Below are 23855 nucleotides of genomic sequence, written 5' to 3'. Positions count from 1 at the left end.
TCAGAAAGAAAGAAAATCTTACAGCTTCTAAATGGAAGTTAATCTTTAAGGACACTAGTCACACACAGATGGAACTAAGGCAAAGTGAGATTAAACTGCAAGGCTTATGTTTCTGTAAAAATGTCAAAAGCTGTATATGGTTAAACTCTTCTTTATAAAATAAAGTTTTGATAGTGGGGACAATTTGTAAGTCGTGGCTGAAAGTACAAAGTTTATACTTCGTGGAGACCACCAAAAAGGAAATTTGCTTAAATCTTTTGGAAAGAAAAGGTCAATAGCATCAGCTAATTTTCTAAGAGTTACTTAATTTGAGTATTTTGAAAAGTAGAGCTGTTCATTAGGAAGGTTCTCTGCTGTCTACTGTTTGCATTGTAAGCATTCCTCCAGAAGTTTTAGGATGCTTAAATTGGCATCAGATCAAATTTTACAATCTTTTTTTAAAAAATATTCTTTTGTGTGGGGTCCCACACTATAAAACTATTTCAGGAAAGTGAGACAGCTTTCGTGACTTTAGATTGGGAAGTCAGTTTGAATTGGCTAAAACTGACGTCAGACAATCTTTCAGGATATTTTTACAGTTCTCGTTTTGATGTGCCTTTTGTTACGGTTTCATTCATTGTATTTTGGTTTGTTCTTGTGTATATATACCTATTCCATATCAATCTTTTTAAAATGAGTTCAAGTTTATCCCTGGAAAAAAAATAATTTTTGCTATGGGCTGATGTGGTCCATCTATAACTTCTCAGAATTACCCTTTTAGTGCAGTTGTTGGAGCTTGTTTTGTTGTTTTTCAGCCAAGTACTGTTTAATATTTATCTTACAAATTGAGTCATCACTAATATCCACAAACCAGCTGTAGTAACAGGCTTTGCTGTGCTGTGTATCACATTTATCATTAATGCTTCTAAATGTGGCTCAAACTATGCTAAGGTGTGTCAAGAGTGTAGAAAAAATTCATTCACTTAAGTTCAGTACACTTCAAAGTACTGTTGCAGAAATAAAATTAGAAGTGTCTGGTATATGGGTGGAGGGAATAATCTGCTGGCTTTCTGATTACATATGTTAAATACTAAACAACGTACAAAACATACTTAAATTTTCTGACACCCGTGACAAATGTTTAGACTTAAATCAAACTTCATCCTAAATTCACTCTGCTGTGTCTTCTTTTAGAACATTTGGTACTTGACATGAGGCACTAGGTTTAGATTTTTGCAGTATTTCAGTGCAACTGCAGCATTATAAAAGAAGGACAAGAAGCAGAACACTGATTTTTTTAAAATTTTTCCCCCCTCTATATGTGTGCATGCATGCACATACATATAATTCTTATGTGAGGAAGTGTGGATACTGTTTTCTGATGTGTATATATACACTTAAGTAGGAAAAAATTAAATATTCTTTGATACACATCACAATATGCTGCCATTTTGCAACTCATTTTTGTTGGCTTTTGTAATTTTAAGAAATATTGGTATTGTGAACTCCAGCTTGATTATCCTTTTCAGGTGTTATTGTGAGCAGCTTTTTGTTTGAAAGATGAACCGTTCTTTTATCCTGCAGACAACAAAGTGATGAAGTAAAAATACCTTGCAAGATGACAGTTTAAATTGCTTTCAATTGCTAAATAGTTTTCAATTGGAAACTTCAATATCACTCTCCATTTTAAATGCAGATTTCTTTGAACACTCTTTCTGATGTGAATTTGGAGAAGCTTTTTAACAGCATACTTCATTCTGAAATGCTGAACATCATGTTGCATCCACTAGGCATTAGATCTAATATTTGTAGTTCACAATACAACTATTTGTGTTAGTCTTAAATACAGCATTTCCAGCGTACTCCTGCTAGCTTTAACATATCTACAGTCATCAAAATAGTGAGAAAAAAATGTTTTCTGACGAAGTATTTATTTGCACTATTTATGAATACTGGAGTTTACTGGGACAGGGTTTTTTCTCACCATGTGAGGTTTACTTGTGTGTGAGTAGGTACATACATTTGTCACGTGTTGACAATCAATTGCCTCAACTGTGTGTATACTGTATGTAAATAGGAACATATTTTTCAAGATTAAGGGGGAAACCTGCATCTTAGTGGTGGTAAAGCTACTCTGTAGTAGGGTGACCCCAACTCTAACCGCTTTTTGTCTTCAGATACTATGTGGTTTGTTTTACTTCTTGAATGAAGATTATTAGTGTTCTGGGAAAATTTTAGCTCCAGGGAAATTTTCCTCAATATTTAATGTACAACATGTTCAGAGAATTATATTTTGAAAAATTAATTTTGGAATAGATAATCCTATGCTATGGCTGTATTTTAACCTAAGAGTTTGAACTTGTCCTATTTTATCATGAACCAATGACTATCTTTCTTAAGTGTTGAGCATTTTAACTTCAGTCACAAACCAGAAATTGTTGTTTATCTTGGCTTACAAATTTAAATTAATTTGAAGACTAAGAGAGAATCAAGAATAACTTGTTGAAGAAAATCATAAAACCCAAGCTGTACAGTGTAGGTGCTGTGCTCATAATCCTGGAGGAGGTATGGAAAATATAATGGAATATGTTTGAATTAAATGTATGTACTACACACAAAAACAATACTTCTAATATTAGTAGATCTAATAATCTCATCCTTAAATTCTAAAATTCTCTCATTGCCAAAGATAATGCTACCTTGGCATGTTTAATTTAGCATTAAAGCCACTAGCTAGGTCTCATTTATGACAACCACTTATGATGTCCATCAGAAGAGTACACATGACCCTTTTATTTCAATTTCTTGTTTAGGATAATTGCAGGGCTAAAATTGCAAAGTACCACTCCTTTTCAAGCATGGTAAGCAAAGAAGCCAGATCCTCTATACTTGCATTGCATTCTTGATTTATATAAATTTTTCAATATTTTATATTCTTTTCAGTATTTTGAATGCGTTTTGTTTCTAGCATATGGGCCTTAATCTCTCTTGATTATTTTTTAGAGTTTTTTCCCCCCTGGCACTTGGATAAACTGGCTGTGGAAAGCTTTTCTGTAGGTGATTCAGGGTAACAGAGCATGACATGGGTGTTGTGTTAGCGAATAAATGTATCAGTCTGTCAAAATTCGCACGTCTTTAACAATTGAAGAGCCAAAATACTTGCTCCTTCCACAGTGATAGAAGATGATGGTGAGCTGTGAGCAACATGGCTTGTTCCTGAAAACAGGAGTAAGTGGATTTTGCAAGACTGATACGTATGAGGCTTTCCACATAGTCATTATGAAATTTTATGTAAAATAAATCTCAGAACCAGATTTTTTAAAATGTAACAGCCATTTCAGATAAACCTGCCTAGTAAGTTTGTCAGGTGTCAAGGCCTGTGACATTAGAAGTTTAGAAGCAAGCTGAAGAAGTCTGAGTACCTTACAACTTCAAGAAAAGGATTTACTAAAAATCTGTCCCATGTTTTTTGTCTGTATTCAAGATTTAATGAAAAAAACAATTGTTTCCATTCTTTTATTTATTTTTCTCTAGGCTACACCTCTCCCTGATTTTTTTTAACTGTGTTCATCAGATTTTACCAAAGGTAGTATCTGAGGAACCAAATGAATTTAAAATGGGTCCATAAATTATCCCTTCTATCATAAAGGATTAGTAAGCTATTCCTGCGAGGAGCTATTGATGGGAACAGATGTATATTAAAACTTTGTACAGTAAAACGTTGCCCTACATTTTAGCTTGTGCATGATGAGCAAAGTGGTGAGATCAGGTTTTATTGACCAGTTACTTGGTTGTGAGCTCCTAGTGTTTTACAGTTGGTAAGATGTAAGCAGTTTTAGAGAAAACTGTCTTTGCATTGATACAACTTTTTTAAGCATTTTAAGTTTTGACTCTTGAACAGATGATTGTTAAAATGTGGTTTAGAATTCACACAGGTTTTGATTTTAGTGGGTAAAATGGTCAGGGAAGATTTCTGTTTATGAGTATCTCCTGGTAAAGTGTCTCTATGGTGCTTTGTCATGGAAACTTCCTTACAAATCAGTAGTGAATCCTGTGTGTTTGAGTCCTCATCCTCCCCGGAACTGATCACAAACAGAAAAAACCAGTGTGTGTGAAGCAACCTTTTACCTTTTGTTCTGAAACAAGTACTTGGGAGTGACAGAAATACTGGCTATTGACACTGTTCTTTCTGTTCAGGCAGTTATTGTTGTTGTGCTAGATTTTCATGTTATTAGTTTATGAAAAATGCAAGTAGTAAAAACTTTGTGGCTTCAAGTATACAGTAGATGTGAGTTAACAATCACTCAGGATAAACCAACATGTCAAAGTATTAATAGATTCCTAGTACTGGGGTGTGTCTGTGTGTATCAGTGTGTCAGTGTTCAATGATTACTTTGAAAAAAGACAGTTTGATTGCGTTAATAATAATAACAATGATTACTTTGTTACTGTTTTTCTTGCAGATAGAGCATACTTTAGGGATGGATATTACTAGCTGGTTATTTATGGACAAATACCATATAATTAAATAAAACTGAGTCATTTAACATTTTTTTTCATATCGAAGATTCCAGGAAAAAGCTAATAAAGATTTTTAATAATTAAATTAGCTACTCTTAATACATTTTAGATTTACTATGGTAGCTTTTATTTGCTATTAAAAAACCCCAACAACTTAATTGAGGTACCCCATGCTGCATTTTTTAAATTTGTAATTCCTGTACTTGACAATGAATCTTTTGATCTGTTTTTGCCCTTGTAAGAATACAGAATTTGCTGTCAGTTTTACTAGCAAAAAGAAACATTCTGCAAGGGTTAAAAGATTATTTTCATACTTTTTTCTGTCATACTAGGTTTGTTTCTCTGAACTAGGGTTTCTGAGGATTTTTACTACTTTAGCGTTCTGTAATCTCATAGAAGGAGCATAAGCAGCACGTAACCCACTTCTTGTGGACAGACAGGCAAGGCAAAGGACACGGATTGGTAGTGTGAGCCCCTCTTCACCAGGATATCCCTGCGTGCTGGTATGAACCCCAGACATTCAAGATTCGGTACTGGTGAAAGACTAAACCAAACAGGTTTTTAATAACCATGACCTCTGCTGTATGATGTCCTTTAACCTGGGACCAAGGAAAATCTTCATTCTTAGTCCTGAAGAAGGCACGTATTGAAGATCATGTTATTGGTGCATGTAAGCCATTATCTTAACTGTCTTACTGAGCTGGTTCATGCTGTTGACTTGTTGAAATGTGAAATGTAGTTACTATTGACTTTGTAAATACCTGCCAGAGAAGAAATATAATTATTTTAAATCATTGTAAATAGAGATGTATAAAAATTGACACACTCTGCAATGCAGAAAAAAATTATATATATATATATAAAAATATATAAAGATGTTAAATAAATATTGTGCTGTTTCTGAACAGAAATGTTTACGCTGCGAATTGCTGTTTTTTTTAAAAAATGTGGTTTGCAGTAGTGGGGGTGGTACGGGCCGTGAGCGGAGCTGTCCCAGGAGACGCGGAGCTTGGAAGGGAACTGTGCCCGGTGCCGTGGGCAGCGCTGTGCCCGGGGCTTTCCCTCGCCCCGGCACCCCGGGCATGCGCCCCGGGGCCGCCCCTCCCTGGCGGCGGAAGTCCCGCCCTGGGCCGGGAGCGGGCCGCGGGTTGGCCTCGGGACGGGTCCCGCCGGCCGCCGCTCTCGGCGCCTCGGGGCGGGCGGGGCGGAGCGCTGGCTCCACGTTCCGCCTCCTGCTGCCGCTGCCGGCGGCGCGGGGAGCGGCCGGGACCCCGGTTCTGGCCACGGTCCCGCCGGAGCGGAGCCGTGAGGGGTGGGGTGAGGTGAGGCGAGGCGGGGCCGCCATGAGCCGCAGCGAGGGGTCGGGCGGCGGCCGCCGCCGCGTCCTGCAGGTGAAGTTCGTGCCCGACGAGGAGGTCCTGAAGCACATCGCCGACGACACAGGTACAGCCGGCCCCGGGCAGCGCCCAGCCCGGCACCGCCCGCCACTCCCAGGGCGCGGGGAGGGGGCTCTGAGCAGCCGCCGCGGCCCCCGGGAAAGGGGCTCTGCAGCACCCAGGTCGGGCCGCAGCAGGACGAGGCCTCCGGGGTCGAACGACCGCCCCCTCCGCGGTTGGTCCCTGTCCAGCCCGGCACAGGACGGGCTGCGGGCGGGGCCGAGCGAGGCTCCGCGTGGTGGGTGCTGTAGGAGAGTTTTGCTGCAGTTTTGACTACTTTTAAGGTTTGGAACCTTTGTGGAGATGCTTCAAACTTGCCAGTGCAAGGCACAGAGCATCCAAATCAGACACTGCTGGTCCTACTTTGAGCAGAAGGTCATACACACGGTCTCCAGAGGGGTCGCAGCCTAAATTCTCCCACGAGTGTTCTGACAGCCTACAGGCAAGGTATTGTCCGCTTGCTGCCTTTCACCATGAAGGATAGGGCATGGCGAGTACCGTCTCCTTTGCGTGCAGTGCTGTAATGTGCGAGTCACTGTCATTTTGCCCAAACGATGGAAGCTGGTGTGTGCTGAAATGGGTGTCTTGTCCTTACGAACTGCAGGGGCCAGCATTTGTGGAGAAAGAGGGACTAATGGTTGTAGGGTCAGCTGCTGACCAGGTCTTCTTTTAGCAGGACATCTTAGCGTTGTATTTGTTATAACAGCAAGTTGGTCTCTGAGTTGGATGGCTGCGTACTACTGCAGTAGAAATCATGAAGTAGCAGGAGGTTAAAGCTTTTATTGCAATCCTAGGTATCAAAGTACGGAAGGACAAGCCTCAGCCGAGTATCAGTTTGAAGAGATTTGTGAAGAAACTTGAGAATATTTCAGATGATGAACCTCAGGAGATCCTAGAAGAGAAGAACTATGTTGCTACTCTTGGAATATGTACCCAAGGTATTAGCAGGAGAAAACGTAACACATCTGTGACTTAAGAAGATTCTTGCAGTGTCAGGGTTGTACAATGCCAGTGAAATTGCTTTTGAGGGCTGAACCAGCTCTGGCTGTGGTTGTGGTAACAGGCAGAGGAGAGGATTATTATTCTAGGATTTTATTATGATATTTATTTTATAACACCTGCAGTTTAAAGAGAGCCAAATAGTGAAATATTGCATTCCATATTTCTTGGGTTGGGAATATATCAGTGCTTTTAAAATAGCTGCAAGTAACGTTTCTTTTCACAGATCCAATGGGAAATGGCACAAGTGTAAGTGGTGGTGAAGTTTACTCATTTCAGGCTCCCAAACGCTCTAGTAAAATGGCAGAGCTGGGTATGTTTTGCTTTTTTTCTTTCATTCTTGCTAGTCTATGGTCTTTCTTTGAATATTCTTGCTTAAGTGATTTGTCACTTCTTTTTATGCAAAAGATATAATTGCAGTATTTCAGCACCTTTTATCAGTCTTTGAATCAGTCTTCATCAGAAACAAAAGCACAGGGCTAGGACAAAGCAACGACACGATGGGGGTAAGAAATACAGATGATAAACACATAAGAAAATGTAGAAGTTTCTTAATGCTGGGAAAAAGTCTGCATGTAAGTGCCAAAGGATGGTAGGGTTTTTATTTGTGTAACTTAGAAGGATGTAAGAATATCCTCACTATGTAGCAGAGAATCAAACAAAGGCTACATTAGCTTTGTGTGTCAGAGGATTTCTACTCAAAGTGTCTGAGTGTGCTTGCTGGGCTAACTGTGGACTCTTAAGTTCACAGTCCTGTAGAAAGTTGCAGTTCTGGAGAGGGTGGACTCTTTTGGTTCAAATAAGATGCTTGAGGCCTGTTGTCACCATTTCTTCTCACTTGAAGAGTATGTCCAACACCGTCTGAATTTCATTAGCATTTAGCTGTCACAGCTACTGATACATCCTACAAAGGATAATCCGAGAGAGAGGGTTTTGGTGCCTCTTAGCTTCTACTGTGTCTTGGGAAGTTGTGTGTTTCTTATCTTACACCTCCTTCTGCAGCAGAGTAGGTTTCACTGGTGCTCTCTTCTGGAGCCAAGTCAGTTTGAAAACGGAAGTTATACAATGCTGGGCTGTTAGTCACAGTGTTGTTCCATACAATAGGCTGTTGGTCCTGCAATGGTAGGGACTGTTTGCAGGTTACGGGGACCTTTCGTATTCATATCAGTCCTTTGACTTCAGCTTGTGCTGATAAGTAGTACAAAGAGGTAAATAGTTCCTCCTGGGCAACTGATGTGTTTACTATACCTGATGCTTTACTATGTCCAGCTGAACAGTTTTAAAGGGCTAAGTGAGCCTGGCCAAACATCCCTCTGATTCAAAGATGTGGTCTGCCAGGCAGCAAAATGTGCTTTGCCATTGCCTCAGCCATACTTGTAAAATTAATTACCTGACGAGTTCAGTCTTTGAAAATCTTTGCTGAAGATTACATTCACCATTAGGGTTAGAAAAAAAATGGAAGTATCTGGTACACTTCCTGCAATAGCTAAGGAATTAATACTTAGAGATCATTTCAGGTATATGGCTCCATGTCTGACTACCCAGATCTGGAAGTTTTGTACCTGATGTGTGAAACTTCTTCCCTTTCCCCTCTTTCCTACAGCCTCTGAATTAGCCCACACACCAGAACAGAGTGTGGCACCTGATCACTCCAAGGGCCCTGGGAAGACAGCAAAGACGCCTCAAAGTAGCAGTAAGTCCTATGATGGCTTCAGCAACTGAAGCTGAGTGAATGGCAGTTATGTTTCTATTGCGTTGGTGGAGTGAATGCTTGAGTGCCAGTTTCTGTCATGCCTGAGTGTTCTAGTCAGCTTAACACCATAGGCTGAACTGTTTGGTATGCATGGCCTCTGCTTCACCTGAGTGTCAGATTTCTTCTACCCTGCTGCTCTAGAGGAAACAGGAGTTTCTTTCTCATCTACTGCTGTGACATTTAACGACTTCCTCTGCATTCAACAGAAATACTTGCACTTGAGAGAGTTATGAGTTGGGTTTATGCGTTAAGCAGCAACTAGGTAGGAGTGTGGGGGTGTTCATGTGTAAATTCACACTTTATTATATAATATTTAAGCACCCAGTGCTGCAGGGAGAAATACAGGTGGGAGAAATCAGTGCAGGTCAGCACTGGCAAGAGCATGTGCCTTTGTGCTCAGAAGTGGAGTCTGATGTGCTCAGGGAGAAAACATTACCTCATTTTTCTGCCTCTTCCCTCCTCCCAATGGCCTCCCAAAGCTGTGACCAGAATTAAAAGCTGCCTTCTGTGGTAATAACATTGACTGTTGTGTGAGTCGACACAGGCAGGCAGCTGGAACAACCACAGACTCACGGCTGGAATGCAAAGAGTAAATTTACTTCCATTACCTCACTAACCGAGGTGTTGCCCCGAGGCAACACCTGGGCAGAGGCGCACAAGTGGAGGTGGTGTAGGCACCAAGTGGAGATTCAGGCACCATTAAGTTTAATCCAGTGCTAGAGAATCACCAGAAAACCTGCTGTTCAAACTGGTTTATCAGTGGCTTCTCACATGTGTATAGTTTACTACCATGCTGTGATTTTCACTGTGTTTTGATCCTCTCTGTACCAAGACAGGGAGCTTGAGCCTCCTCATTCACTCTCCCATTAGGGTGTCTCCAGGTCTAGCAAGCACCTGTGTTATCTAGACACAGATGCTCTACTTCTCAAAGCATACAGAGAGCCAACAGCACTATACATGGTATATGTTTTTTTCTACATTGCTACTTGAGTCTTTGCTATCCCCAGCTGCAGGGTCACTTGAGCATATTTGTAAATCTCTTTGTCAGTTTTCTTCTTTTAACCCATTCCTCACAACAACTGTCTTTGTTCTCTCCTTGCCTACCTGTGAGGAGCTAGGGTCAGGGAGCTGATATTCTGGTGCAGCATACCTTTGAATAGTGAACGCCTGGTTTTCTACTGGATCACCTTGCGCCACTGTTGAAAATATGCAGTACTCTGTACAATGCTGTTTCTTGTTTTTCAGAACATTCAAGTTCAAACAAAGAGCAGCTGAGGGTGAGTGATGACTTCAGCTTGGGTTTTGGTTGGGTTTTGGTTGGTTTTTTTTTCCCCCTACTTTTAAAACTTGAGGTGGCCAGTCGTACAGTTCTGGAAAGGAAAGACCTTGAAAAGCCTAATCCAACCACATGGGAGTAACTGAAATAAGAACCAGAGCTACCATTAATGAGGACTGTGGGGTTTGGAGTCAGTGGGCAAATACTGGGTTTGACAGCTTAATTACCATGGGTGGAAACTATTTCCTTGCATCACACAAGTGAGGATGCTCGACTGTCCCTTAATACACAGTTAAACTCATAGCTTTCCAGTTTCTCACTAAAGGAAGAAAAAGCCTTAATTGTAAGGAGTGCTGTTAGAACAGGAGTTCAAGAACTGTGGTGCTGTTCAGTTTCTTACTTTAGCATTGGTTTATAAATTGGGATAACGGGGGGATGTAAGTTGATGTTGTGTTTTGTGATGTTACAGAGAGATACTGTCCAGAACTGCCAGTTGTGGTTATAGAGTGGAACAGTTGGCTTTCTAAAATGCTATAGCATCATACACAACTTTTCCGGAATAAGGTTCCAGGATGAGATATGCCTGAAAAAGAGATGCTGTTTTGGGATGCCGTATTCACTCCCTGATGATTTCACATTCACTTTGTCAGGATCAACAAAAGTGTTTCCTAAATGTTGCAGACTTGATCCAGTGTCCAAGTCAGGCATGCGCTTTACACATATGTAAGGAAAATGTGCCACTACGTCCTGATGAGCGCAGGCAGCTTGGGTTCCTCGTGCTGTACTTCTGGGCTTAGTATGCTGAGTGGTCTTCTGTCATTATGGTAGTTGTTTCCATAGAGGGACTTCCAAAGGACTTTCAGTAGACAGCATGGTGTGGAAGATGACTGCTGTGGGGACCAAAGCATTTTCAGTTTGTCATTGCTTCAATTTGGCTCTTCCTGAGGGACCAAGATTGGCATCTTGGTTGGAGATTTCACAATTTTCTACCCTCCATCTCAAGACATGAGTTGAAAGAACTAAGCCCCTTTTGGAACCTGATCCTGCCTCCCTCGGAATGGCAAAACAAGAACTCTCCATACTTACTGCCTCTGCTTTCCTAGTTTCATGTGGGCTGAAATACTTTGGAAATGTAACCTGATTCTACTCTTTGCTTGGCAGAGGGCTGTTTAGAGGAGAGCTATGCTTCTTCTTCTAATGTATGTTTTTTCTTTGCTGTTGCAGAGTAAAAAGAAAGAATTTGTGTCAACCACACCTTACAGGCTCAGAAAGAGGCTAGCAGGTAAGGATCAGCCTTTGCAGTTAGCTCCCACAGCCAGTGAGGGTGTGCTCAGGAGAGAGTGTTTTTCCTGGTGAGCTTCTGCCTGTAGTAGCAGTGTGACTGAAGCAATCTGCTTCATCCTGCAGAGAGTGTAGAAATGTCCTTATGTTGACCTTTTCCCTACAACTGATAGTTACTAAGGTAAGGGATGGAAAGGTTAGAAGCACCAAGTTGCCAAACTTCAGTAACATGATCAAAAGAGACAAAACTTCCAGTAATCTAACCTGTGCTGACACTTAAATGTGGCATAATTGCTTGAACCAGGTCATAAAACTTTTTGATGATGGCTGGGACATCCATGGTAAAGTATTCCAATAGTTATTCCAACAACTGGTTGGCTATACGTGCTCAGAATGAGTGCAGAGGAGAGTTTAGCACATGGTGTTTCATCTTCTGTTTCTTTTGTGTTGAGAGACCAAGACTGAGCCAGATTTGTCTGTGCTCTTCAACAGAGATATTTTACAAAACCTTTTTGCAGTGTGACTTAGAAGATACTCAGCTTGCATGATTGGCATTTGGGAAAACTTATGCAGAGATTCTAAGAGAAATAGGGAATTCCACTGTCCATTTTTATGGTAGGATTATGTTTCTTAGTTGGTGTCAAGGAGCAAGCTTTACTTAACAATACTTTGTGATGCTAGAACTGGGAAAGAAATGACCATGTGTGTTTGCAGTTCTGTTAAGCATTGATTTTACCTTTCTGTAAAAAATATTGAGGATTCATATGCTTGAAAAACTTCTCGAGAATGTGTGTGAGAGTGTGAGATGGTGCAAAATGGATTACATGTAAGAAGTCATTCCTAGCTTTTAATCGTAAATTTATGCTCTAGCTCCAGATTCCTGTTTAGAAAGTGAGAGTGAATATTCTGCTTCCTGCTCAGAGGAGGAGGATGAAGAAGATCAGCAAGAAGTCAGCACTGTTTTATCAGGTCAAAAGACCCCAGCAAAAACTAAGGCTGCACCTACACCTCCTCCCAGAAACAGCCTAGCCAAAAAAAATAAGGAGGAAAAGATGGTGAGTGTGCAAAAATTCTGAGCTAGCAAACGCGAAGGGATGTGTAGTGACAGTAAGCTGTCAGTGACCACACCTGACTGTGGAGAAGGACTGCTGGACTCATTTCAAATCAAACCAGCTGGGTTGGCTTTTGCGGTACTTTTGAGCAATCCCTGTTGGACAGGCATCACGGGAGCCTGTGGGCTAATCCAGTCTGTATCCTTAGCAGCTTCAGAAGGAGAGGTTCTAAGATGTCCATGAAGCAGGAGACCTTGTATTGATAAAGGATGAAGGAATTGATTCCTGTAGCACCAAAAGAAGCACACATTACTGTTCTGGCTTGGTGTTCAGCCTAATTGTCTTATTTCCTTCCAGCATCAGGGATCCTCATACTGCCTTAGAATTAAGTGTTATGTTCTCTCTCTCAGAATCTCTTTTCAGTCTCTATCTTCAGGAAGGAATCATCTGACTAGGTTGGCTTTGGCAGAATGCTACTATAAAAGCCATTTTTGCTAATATTTTCTGTCTTTCTCTTCATCCTTGTGCTATGTCTCATATCGGCCATCTTAGGGAGAGGCAGGAGGAGTGTGGCTGATCTTGCTGTCCTTTTACAGAGCAACCTGATGGAGGAATACTTTGAAGCTCACAGTAGTTCCAAAGTGCTCACTTCAGACCGAACGCTGCAGAAGTTGCGGAAAAGAAGGTTGAATCAGGTACATTCACAGTGAATAACACAACTCTTGGAGCTTTTGATTTCTTTGATAAAGATTTCCCTCTTCAAAATTTCCTGATGTTGCTATTTTCACTGTATTTCTACTCGTTACATGCTCAGTGGTAACACTGGTTTAGGTAGCGTTTTAAGCAGTATGTTCCCTTCTGCTGCTCTGAGCAGGGACAGTGCCCACTTGTTTGAATATGAGACAGTAGGGAAAATGCAGGGGGGAGAGGTTACCAGAAGAGGTTAAAATTTGCTTTTGAGGGAGGAGAAGAGGGAGAAGCACAATTGTAGAGACATGTTTTAAAAATTATCACCGAAAGAGTGCTTCGTCAATGAAATAATATGGGGAATTACAAGCTGTCTTGACTATTTATGTGTAGAGGAAATAGAGAGCTCTTTTAATCTGAATACTACTGGGTCAAGCCACTTGCAGGACTGGGACAGCTCAAAATGTTGTCACCTAGTTTGTTAGATTTAGTTTGTTCCTTTCCAGTTTCTAGCAGACAGGAATCATCTAATTGTGATGACTGAATTACTTTATTTTTCTCACTTCCATGAGACAGTTCAAAGCAAGGAGTGGTACCCTACATAGACAGGTACCCAAGGACAGGTGCCAGGGAAGTGTGTAGAATATTTGGAGTTCTTGTGTCCATGACTGTTTTTTGTGCCCATTTATGTTGTAAAAGATGGCATATATGCAGACTGCCTGATGCCTGCTGTTGTCTGGAATTGCTGCCCAGAGGAACACCTGTATTCTTAACAAGTTCTTTTGTAACAGCTCTGGAAGGAAATCAAGGCTTTCAGTGTTAAATCTACTGCTTGCTTCAAAGTAATCGAAGGCTTAGAAGTTCTGTCTCTCAGTGCTTTGTTTGTCTGATACATTGCAGCTGCCTTTCCAGCCTAAACTGTCTTCTGTTGCAAGGGAGTGGAAAGCAAAGCTCTTAAAATGGAAGAGAAAGGGAGGTCAGTGTAGATTTGATGCTACTTATGCTGCCATGCTGATTAAACATGAGCATCACAGCATACCTTTAAAGCTGAATTATTCCTTTGGTTCTTGGTGCTTTTGAAATAATACTTTTTCTACATTTAGCTATCAGCTGCAAATTATTTTCTTCCTACTGTATTTCTTTTTTAAGATGATGGGGTTTTTTGAGCATTCTCTTGTAGTGACAAACATCTGAACCTTTGCTAAGCATGTTGCTAAGCCTTTGCTCCCGTGAGCAGGGATGTGATATTGGCACCTTCCTGGTGCAGTGCTTGGGGCTGTGTAAGCTCTGAGTGTGCCTGTTATTCCTGTAGTGGTTTTCCTGTACTTGGCAGAAAGACAAAAAACACAGTGTGATATCTGCTCTAGTCCTACTCTGGCTGTCATTTCACATAATAAGTTTACTTAATCTCTGTTTTGTGTCTCCAGTAGCAAAACTGTGCTTAGGGGGTCTTCATGGAAAAAGGAAACAACCACAAATTGAGTGCACTGACAATGAAAACTATTCTCCCTTGCTAGAAAGCATACTAGAGGGTGTTTTTAAGGACTCCAGATATGCCTTGTTTCTTCTCTGCTTTGAATGACTGTCATCTCTTTCTCAACATAGGAAACACTGCGTGATCTTCTGACAAAAGCTCCCCTTGCCTATGCTGCTGAAATTAAAGAACTTAACCAGCAACATGAATCCTTGTTTTCCAAGTGGATGCTGCAATTACAGTAAGTATCCAATGAGAATCACTAAATAAACCTAGTAAAAAGGCACTACCAGTAAACTTACCCTTAGTCAACAATATCCTGTGGGTGAATTAAGGAACGACTTCTTTTCTTATGATTGATTGCTTAAATTTAAAAGTAGGTGACATTAATGTAGTTCAGTGCTTCCTGCAGACCAAATCATATCTGACTGACTCCTTAAATTGAATGCCTGAAGTGCAATGACATTGCATTCTACCTGGCTAGTTTGCCTGTGCCTCTCTAAACCGATCTAGATGGCATTTACAAACGGGGAACGTGAATAATGAGAAAACAGGGAAAGTGAATGATGAAAAAAATGTCCTTTGTAAGGAATTGGTTTTGCTTACAGCAGCGAGCTGGTAGTGAGTAGCCCACCACCAATTTCTTCAGTCTGTGGCTATCTCCAGTGGTGTAGCAGTTAACTTTGAATGCCTGTAGTACCTAATTATCTGGGCAGAAAGAAACCTTAATGCTTTTGGAAACATGGGAACTATAAATTTTATTTGGGTTTGTGTGTATCTCCTCATGGTGAGGAGAAAAGAGTGAACATTCAGGAAAACAAATGGAACTATAGAGAGCTGTGAGATTCTGAAGTGCCTTAGAGAAGGCAGACCACCAGCTCTGAAGTTAAGTGCTGAAGCTGGAGCCAGTACTGGTGAGCAGAAAGTCCCTTGGAAGCTTTGCAAGGGAGTGGAGTATAATGAAATCTGTGATCCATGGGGAGTGACAAAGTGTATGAAAAAGACATAAGCTGTGAAAATTGGAGAGTTGCAAGAGGAGGAGTTCTCCGTGACTCGGCGATCTGGGCAGATGGTTAGAGATGAATGTGGCAGGGCAGAAGGAACAAATCCTTAGATGGCACTGCAGGCAGTGACAGCTGTTGAACACCTTACCTTTGCCCAGTGCTTTTTGAGTAACCTGATAAACTTCTTTCTGGTCAAGATGATGCTTTTCGTGCTTCTCAAAACTAAACAAAGCTTTGTGATTCCTGTGATGACCTACCCTTAAGAGTAAGGAAGCTCTTAAGATTCAAAAATACTCATTGGTCAAAAGGAACAACAAAAATCAAAGCATCCACAAACAATCAGAGAGTTTTATTAGTACATTATTCACATGGCATGAAAATTGGTATGTTAGTCCCTGACTTACTATACAGACATATGACACTGAGTTCTGGATAAAGGAGTAGGGTAGAAGGGAAAAGAGAAATTAAAGAGGTTGATTAAAAAGGGAGATTAAAGAATTAAAGAAAAAAAGAGAGGAAAAGAAAAAGGAAAAGAGAGAGAAAAAGGGATCATCAACCTTTGCTCCAGCATCCATGCGGCTATTGGGATGCCGATCCTGGTCTTAGTCCTGACCTAGCTGAGGGGATGCCGATCCTGGTTTCAGCACTGATCCACCTGATAAGCAACGCTGCGTCGGTCTGGCTGATGACATGTCCGGGGTTTGAGGGCACTGCCTGGGCTTGGGGGGACCTTTTCATGGGCAGGTTTGTCACTTTCTATGCTAATTAGTTATGCACAGTCCGTTCTTTTAGGCCTTTCTGGAAGTGGGTCAAAGGGCTTCAAGGGTCTTTTGTAGTTCCAATCCCACGTTATAGTCCACATCCACTTCCTGCCAGCCATTCCTGCACTTGCACTGTACTGTGTTGTGGTTCAGAAAAGTGCTAGCCCCTTTTTTCCAGCCAAAACTTGTTCTTCCTCACAGTGTGTTAATACCAATAATCCTTGGTTATTATCAACAATTCTTGTCTGTTATTATTAACAGTCCTTGGTTGGCTTCACAGCCATCTGGTTATCAATGTTTGAGACATACACATTAGCCAGTTACCTTCTGGGAACTGAGACCTCAAAATGATTTCATTTCAGACCACTGCTTATAGGGTGGCAAGAGAGTGGGCTTCAGTCATAGTAATTTTTTCATCCTGACCGCAATTTGAGTCAGTAACTTTCTTTGAAGGTTCAGCAACCGAAATATTATTCCACTGGGGTTGTTATTCAGGCAAGAAAAATAAGTTTCCAAGGCTGCTTGTTAAAAAACATGTGCTCATTAGACATCACTAGTTCCTGGGAACAGACAGTGTTTCTGATAAGTTGGAGAGGGGCTTAGTCCAGGTGCAATTCGCAAAGACCAAGGCCTAATGAGCATTTCTCAGATCATGGTGAAGCCTGAGAGAGGAGTGGATGTGACTAAAGCCAGTTTCTCTGGGATTCTGCAATTCCCTACCATATTCTCTTTGTGCTTTCCTGCCTCTTTTTCTGTGGAACAATTAGGATAAGAAATATATATGAGAATAGAGTAATTTTGCTTTGAAATTGCACCTGTGGATCAGAGTGGAAAATCAGCATGAAGGCTTGCTTTTTTCCTTGTAATTGCTGTGACCCCTGGTAAGCATTTAATATAACCACTGGTGAGGAGATACATGTGAGTGCTGGTTACATTTGTAACCTGAAGTTTTAGATGTACTTTCTTATGTAGATGTTTTGCTGAATTTGTGAGCCTCTAGGCTGTTAAAAGGCTTCTTTTAGTAGAATGGCACATACCACCATTCAGATTCCTTGCAGCTCATCTTATTTATCAGCTGTCAGCTGAAGGTAAGCCTGGAGTTGACAAAATGTGAAAGTTTTTAGAGGCAAGATTGCAGTGGATCATTTTGCTTAATAAATGTATGAACCTAAAACCAGACTTGTACTTTTTTGATTCAGTGTGTTTTGCTCACTTTTCTGCAGCTTGGGTTTCAATATCGTGCTGTATGGACTGGGCTCAAAGCGTGATTTGTTGGAGAAGTTTCGTACGTCTCTGCTCCAGGATTCTGTTCACCTTGTGGTTAATGGATACTTCCCCAGCATCACTGTGAGATCTGTAAGTGTGGGAAAAGCTTATGGCTTATGTAATCATCCTGTTTTACAGATACCTCTTAAGTCTCTCAGTGTAAAATATTAAGGAAGCCTGCTGCATCCTATAGCAGCAGGCTCTTGAATGAAGAGCAGTTCCTCTCTCTCTTAAAGAAATTATCCTGTGCATTTTCCAAGGAATTGCAGTAATTACTAGATACTTATCACTCTGAAGCCTTATTTTATGTCACTATTTTGAAAAGGGGTAGAATTTTTTTGTTAATGTTGACTGTTTTGGGGATTTGATGGCAAAAATTGGATTACCTCCCACATGAGAGTCAAGGGCAGTTTCAGATTTTCTACACTTCAGTGCCAGATCCCTTCATAAGGGACACCTGTTTTCTTTTTCAGATTCTCAACTCCATCACAGAGGAGGTATTGGATCATATAGGAACCTTCCGCAGCCCCCTTGACCAACTTGAATTCATTACTAAAAGGTTTAAAGAAGGTAAAATGACTAATTTATACATTAAAATATTAGAGTTTACTTGCTGTTAGGAGAGCATTTCTTTCCTCATAGTTTTCATATGTGCAATCACAGTTTCTTAGTGTATTGTAACTGGTATACTTCCTTGCTTGTAATTTATGCAACATGTATGAAAACATATGCACCAGAAATATATGTGTGCATGATCCCAAGCTGTTACCTCAGTCAGTGTTTTAAAACAAGACAGCAGTGTCAAACAAGCAGGTGAGAATTGGTTTCAAAAGGAAAATTAAACAGGTATTCCCACATGGAATGCTTGCTTGAAATACTTTTGAACATCTCTTTTACTGCTTTTATATACATATTATATACATTGCCATGGAATCTTATTTGTGCATGGCATTGGTGTTTCAGTGTTTATATTTTGTTTTGCATCATTACCCATCATGTCTGGTGGGACTAAGTGAAAAGACTGGTGAACAGCAGTATGCACCTTGATGTACATAAATCAAGTACACTACAGCTGATCTGACTGGAAATCTGAGGAACCTTTGGTTCTCATGGGCAGACAAGTATGTATTCATTTGCACAAAAACTGGTTGTAGTTCCAGAATTGTTTCTGGACAGAGGAAACAGCTGTTCCTAGGGATAAATACAGCAGCAAGAAACTATCTGGAAATTTTAGCATCTGCCATTTGCATTATCCAAGCTAGGTCTTTGTAACTTTCTTTCAGGACTCAGTGGGAAAAATTTCCAATGAAGTTAATATGTTTCTGATCCAACCCTTAATAGGAAATGTATTTTCATTATGTGAGGAGGAGCTTAAAGATCTTAGTCATGTAACTCAAAAGCAGCTGAACAAACTGTGCTTAGGCTTCCATTCTAAAATATATTTTAATGATCTTGAGTTGCAAAGAAATGCATAGCTAAAAGGGCAATTCACGGTAAACCTGTGACCAAGTGGAAAGTAGATTATAACAGAAAAGCTTAAACTGAAAAAAAGAACTGTAGCTGTGATGACAACTGTGATACAGTGAATTGAGAAAAATCCTTTTAGGTGCTCAGAAAAACCAAGTATGGGATCAAAGTAAGTCATAAAAGGAAAGTGATTTGATATTGGAGTGATATATATGGAGCCTGATGGAGTAGACTTGTCCTGAGCTGCACTGGGAATGGGAAGACAGCTTGTGTGCAGTTTCTTTGATTGGTTCTCTGCTGTTTTTTCTGACCTTGCAGATCCATCTTTAGAGCTCTATGTCCTCATTCATAACCTGGACAGCCAGATGTTGAGAGGAGAAAGAAGTCAGCAGATCCTTGCACAGCTGTCATCTCTGCCCAGCATTTACCTCATTGCCTCTATTGATCACATCAATGCTCCTCTCAGTGAGTTCCCTGATCTAGCAAAGAGAAGAATCTGCATTCTGCTTTGGGGCTGCTGTTTCATAACCTTGTGTATTACTGTTGATTTGTAGAACAGTTCTGTTGATGTGTGTATAATCCCCATGGGGACTATGGTGGTACTGAACCAAAACTGTATAAAGATACTGAGAAATAATACTGATCATAATATACGAATAGATTCCTAGCTTCTGGCACCCTTTGATTTTAGGGACTTACTGAACTAGAAATTGGATGTTATGTCTGTCATTGCAACTTAACAATTTTGTTTATCAGCCAATGTGGGGGGCAGAAGAGAAGCTTCAGACAAAGTTGATTAGAGAAGCCCTCCCACTGAGCCATGAGGTGCAGAAAGGACCCCCCCCTGCTTTCTAAACTCGTCCTCAGAGAGGAGTCTAGGTGTGGCTGGACCCAATCTTAAGTGCCAGACTTAGTAGATAGTTTATGTCTAAAGGATTATATTAGGTGTAATTGAACTTTGTCTCACAGGATTAAGGATGGCAAACCAAATACATAAATAAATGTGGGGTTTTTTAATTAAGATGATGACTAGACTAAAAGATCTTAATCAGAATTATTTAGTACAGAGTATAGGTGGCTATAACTACTAGTACAGTGCACTATTTTTGAAGGAATATTGAAGCACTTATATTAAAGCTAGCAAAAACAATTATTAAGTAGAGATTGATGTTACTTACCCATACCAACAACTGTGGGCAAATCTCTTTAGTTCAGCCTTGAGAAGTAACTTCGAGGAGCATCCCCACTCAAGGAAGGAATCTCCCCACACTCTGAGAAGGGTATTGTTCAAGCTGGTTTACCCGCACGCTGGGCAGAGCATCCAGCTGCAGCTGGTTGCACACTGTTGACTCTGGAAGGATTTACAGTCTATCTATGAAACTGGTATGGAAAAGGGATGCATGCAAATGTTTTGTTGAAGAGAAATTGTCTTGCTGGAACAGCAAATATTTGGGTCTACGTACTGTGAATTTCACAAGCATGCATAGTTTCCTCAGTCCTACAGTAGAACTATGTACATTTTAATATTGCTTATTTAACACCTTAGAAAAGATAAGTCTCCCAATTTTGTCTGCTTGCTCTTTTCTCTCTGTCTAGTGTGGGATCAGGCAAAGCTGAGTCTCTATAACTGGCTTTGGTATGAAACAACCACATTTAGTCCTTACGTGGAAGAAACATCTTATGAGAATTCGCTTTTAGTACAACAGTCTGGATCTTTGGCTTTGAGCTCCCTCACGCATGTCCTGCGCAGTCTCACTCCCAATGCCAGGTAAGACACTCTTACACCTCGTAGTAGCGCTTGCTGAGGACACAGTCCTTACAATCCATTTCTCTGACAACAGTGTTGAAGATGAAGATAGCAGGACCTGGGTTCCAGTTGAGTGGTTACTTTAAATAAAGAGCATTTGGATAGCAAACCTTGTCCAGTGATGAGATTCACAACTAGGTCTTTGTGCAAAAGGGCAAATCAGGTCGTATTTTCTAAAGGTGGGGGTTTTGGGTTGTTTCTCAATTACTATTTTTATTTTGATTTTCTCCTTTCCTCCTTTCACTTAGGGGGATATTCAGACTGCTTGCTCAGTACCAGCTGGAGAAAAAGGACAACCCATCTTATCCAGGTAAGTACCCACTTTTGCTCATCTCTTTGGGGTGTTGCCTTTCACAGCAGCCCTGGCTTTTGGTATGCAGGTTACGTCTCCAGCAACAGAAGTGCTACAACAGTCGGCTCAGTGTCTAAGTGGCACTGTGTCTGACTCTGACAGGAAATCAATAGACTGGCTGGTTCTGAAGGATCTGCTCTCACTGTTGTCTGCTTTGATTCTTAGACATGACTGAGACCATTCGTGGGGGGCTGTGGAGTTAAAAAAAATTAAAATGAAGTCTATGAATTTGCCTAACTTGCACTTAAAGAACCAGGGAAAGATAGATTTTTTTCCTATGCTGCTCCTGTCTAGGTGGCTTCTAATGTATCCCTGCTATACATGTGAAATATTCTGTCACCATCTGTAATAGGTGCTGCAGTGGATATGAATAATTTGTTAATGGTAAAGAAAGTAAGATAGAGTTGGAAATTAGAGAGATTAACCATGTTGGAAAGTGCATTTAAAGTGCTCTTAAAATTCCATTAGGCAACAGTGTGACTGGAATGTTAATTCAGTGGTTTTCCATTAATTACTAAAATATTAGCTTGGATGTATACTTGAAAGAGGTGATGTTACTGTAGGCACTGTGGTCTGAGCCAAAGCAAGGCTTTCAGGCAGAGAAAGTATGTGGCATTAGACCTGGAATATTCTGACAATCTTACCACTTTCCATTTCTTGTTCTTGACTTTTTCTGTCTCCAGGGCTGTCTTTCCAAGACTTTTACCAGCAGTGTCGGGAGGCTTTCCTTGTGAACAGTGACCTGACACTCAGGGCACAGCTGACAGAATTCAGGGACCACAAGCTCATCCGGACCAAGCGGGTGAGTTGAGGGAAGAATATAATTCTGGATTTTACTTTAAATCACTTTAATATAATAATAATAAAAAAATAATAAAACCACTTTAAATAAAAAAGATGCTTAATTGCTACTAAGTGAGGCTGTATTATTTTAAACACCTAGGAACTAGCAGGGGCTGAAATTCTGTAATTTCAGCTCTTTCCATGCCTCCAATTTGTCAACACCCTTGACATGCTGTAAAAATGCAGCGTGCTTTGGTTACTCAGCAACCTACATGTCTCTTCTTCCTGAAGACTGTGAGAAATAATGGACTGTGGAGCCTGCCAGGCTGCTGCCAATAGTTATCTCTATTTTTACAAGAAAAGAATGCAGACTCATCCTAATAATGAGGCAATATAGCAGTACTAGATATGGTGAGCTGTGTAGTGTCAGACTAGCACAACACACAAGAAGATTTATCATATACTGACTTTTCTCAGTATCTGTGCATTTCCAGCATTGCTCTAGTGAAATATTTCTGGTTTTTAGTAAAGTAGTCCTTCAGAATGCTGGCCAGCTCTCATCCAGACTGCAGATAAATTGCAGTGCTGTCTGGTGGCTTGCCTTGTCCTTTACACTGCTGTTAACAAAACGTGTATGTCTGTCTGTTCTCAGGGAGCTGATGGTGTGGAATACTTATTAATTCCTGTGGATGACAGTACCTTGACCGACTTCTTAGAGAATCAGGATGAAGATGCGTAATGTCTCTGTGTTCTCAAAAGCATCTATGGCAAATGCTCTCAAGGGCTGCTGGAGAGGGGCCTGTACTCAGATCTCTCTTCTTCCAACCCCACGGCTGCTGGACTGAAAAGTGTTAATTCTAATGAGCCATGCTCATTGTTCAGGTGGTTTGGAATGATGACTTCTGTAAGCACAGCATCTCTTGTGCTGTAGTTGGATTTGTCTGCTTTGTCTCTTAGCTCAGATAATGCCACCTTCATATCTGTGCAGCCACTCTTACAGCCAGAAAAGCAAACTCAGTAAGACTGTGCCTTCTGCTCTCTACCTCACCAGACATGAGGGTTTGATTGGAGCAATGTACTTGGGAAGCGCAAGTCACAAGATGGTCACGGCTTTAGTTTGTACTTGTGGTGCAACTTTTCTCAACTGAGTGCTTTCCAGTACTCCTTTACCATTTAGACAAAGCTAGCTTCCAGTGTATGAAGAAGCCAAGATTTAAAATGCTAGGAGACCTACCTTGATTGCATGAAGAAAGGAGAATACTAGTGGGTTTGGGATGCTGTGGGTAACTTACTAAATTCTGGCAATAGAACTGAAGGACTTGCCCCAGACCTACATCCTTTTATAAGAAGATTTAGATGATCTAAATTGTGATAGACTCAAGTCATTACCTGCTATTTTCCAAGGTGCAATCCAGAAATATGAAAAGGCTGTGAAGCTTTTTTGTTTATTTTTTTAAAGCTTGATTGTATATTTGTATTTTTTACATCAGGAGTGTCCGTTGATCCTGAAGGAGGCCTTAAATGCCACTTATAAGCTCTCCCTTTTTTTAAGCCCTTAGGAGGTTGGGAGACCACTGAAGTTGGACATCTTCACTTTTTTTTTCTCAGTTATGTGAGAGGAAGCTCTATACTTCCATCAACTGTATTCTGCCAGCCAGACACTTCAGGGATTCTGTATGTTTAACATTTGGTAGTCCTGTTACAGCTCAGTGTTGTAATAGTTTAGACTATCAAATAAAGTACCTTATTAATTTTCATTAGCTTGTCTTGTCTTCCACAATCTTTCTATGATATAGGAAGATAGAGATCCTTGTGGCAATTGTGCAAAAGCCTCATTTTCATTACTATGTCAAATATCTGAGCAAATCCTCATACAGCGGGCAGAAGATTTCAAACTAGTTAGTAAAAATACTTTACATTGTTTCTTATAAGGTATCAAAATTAAGAATGGTTTCCC

The 23855-nt window shown here is 40.7% G+C and overlaps 1 protein-coding gene across 1 annotated transcript; it reads left to right on the top strand.

Annotated features, from left to right (window-relative positions):
- The first annotated feature begins 5684 nt into the window (after positions 1–5684).
- On the top strand, positions 5685–23658 carry ORC2 (origin recognition complex subunit 2). The gene is made up of 16 exons (XM_027725693.2): positions 5685–5943; positions 6731–6874; positions 7162–7248; positions 8539–8628; positions 9934–9965; positions 11189–11246; positions 12116–12300; positions 12894–12992; positions 14590–14699; positions 17447–17579; positions 17963–18059; positions 19275–19421; positions 20553–20724; positions 21012–21073; positions 21799–21917; positions 22551–23658. Exons 1-16 carry the CDS (start codon positions 5844–5846, stop codon positions 22635–22637), a joined length of 1722 nt encoding a protein of 573 aa, XP_027581494.1. The 5' UTR covers positions 5685–5843; the 3' UTR covers positions 22638–23658.
- Positions 23659–23855: the final 197 nt, after the last annotated feature.

Source organism: Pipra filicauda, unplaced genomic scaffold (assembly GCF_003945595.2).
Source record: "Pipra filicauda isolate LSUMZ 115617 unplaced genomic scaffold, ASM394559v2 scaffold569_size315192_pilon, whole genome shotgun sequence".
NCBI classification, from domain to species: domain Eukaryota; kingdom Metazoa; phylum Chordata; class Aves; order Passeriformes; family Pipridae; genus Pipra; species Pipra filicauda.
This window is presented reverse-complemented; position numbering and strand designations above follow the sequence as displayed.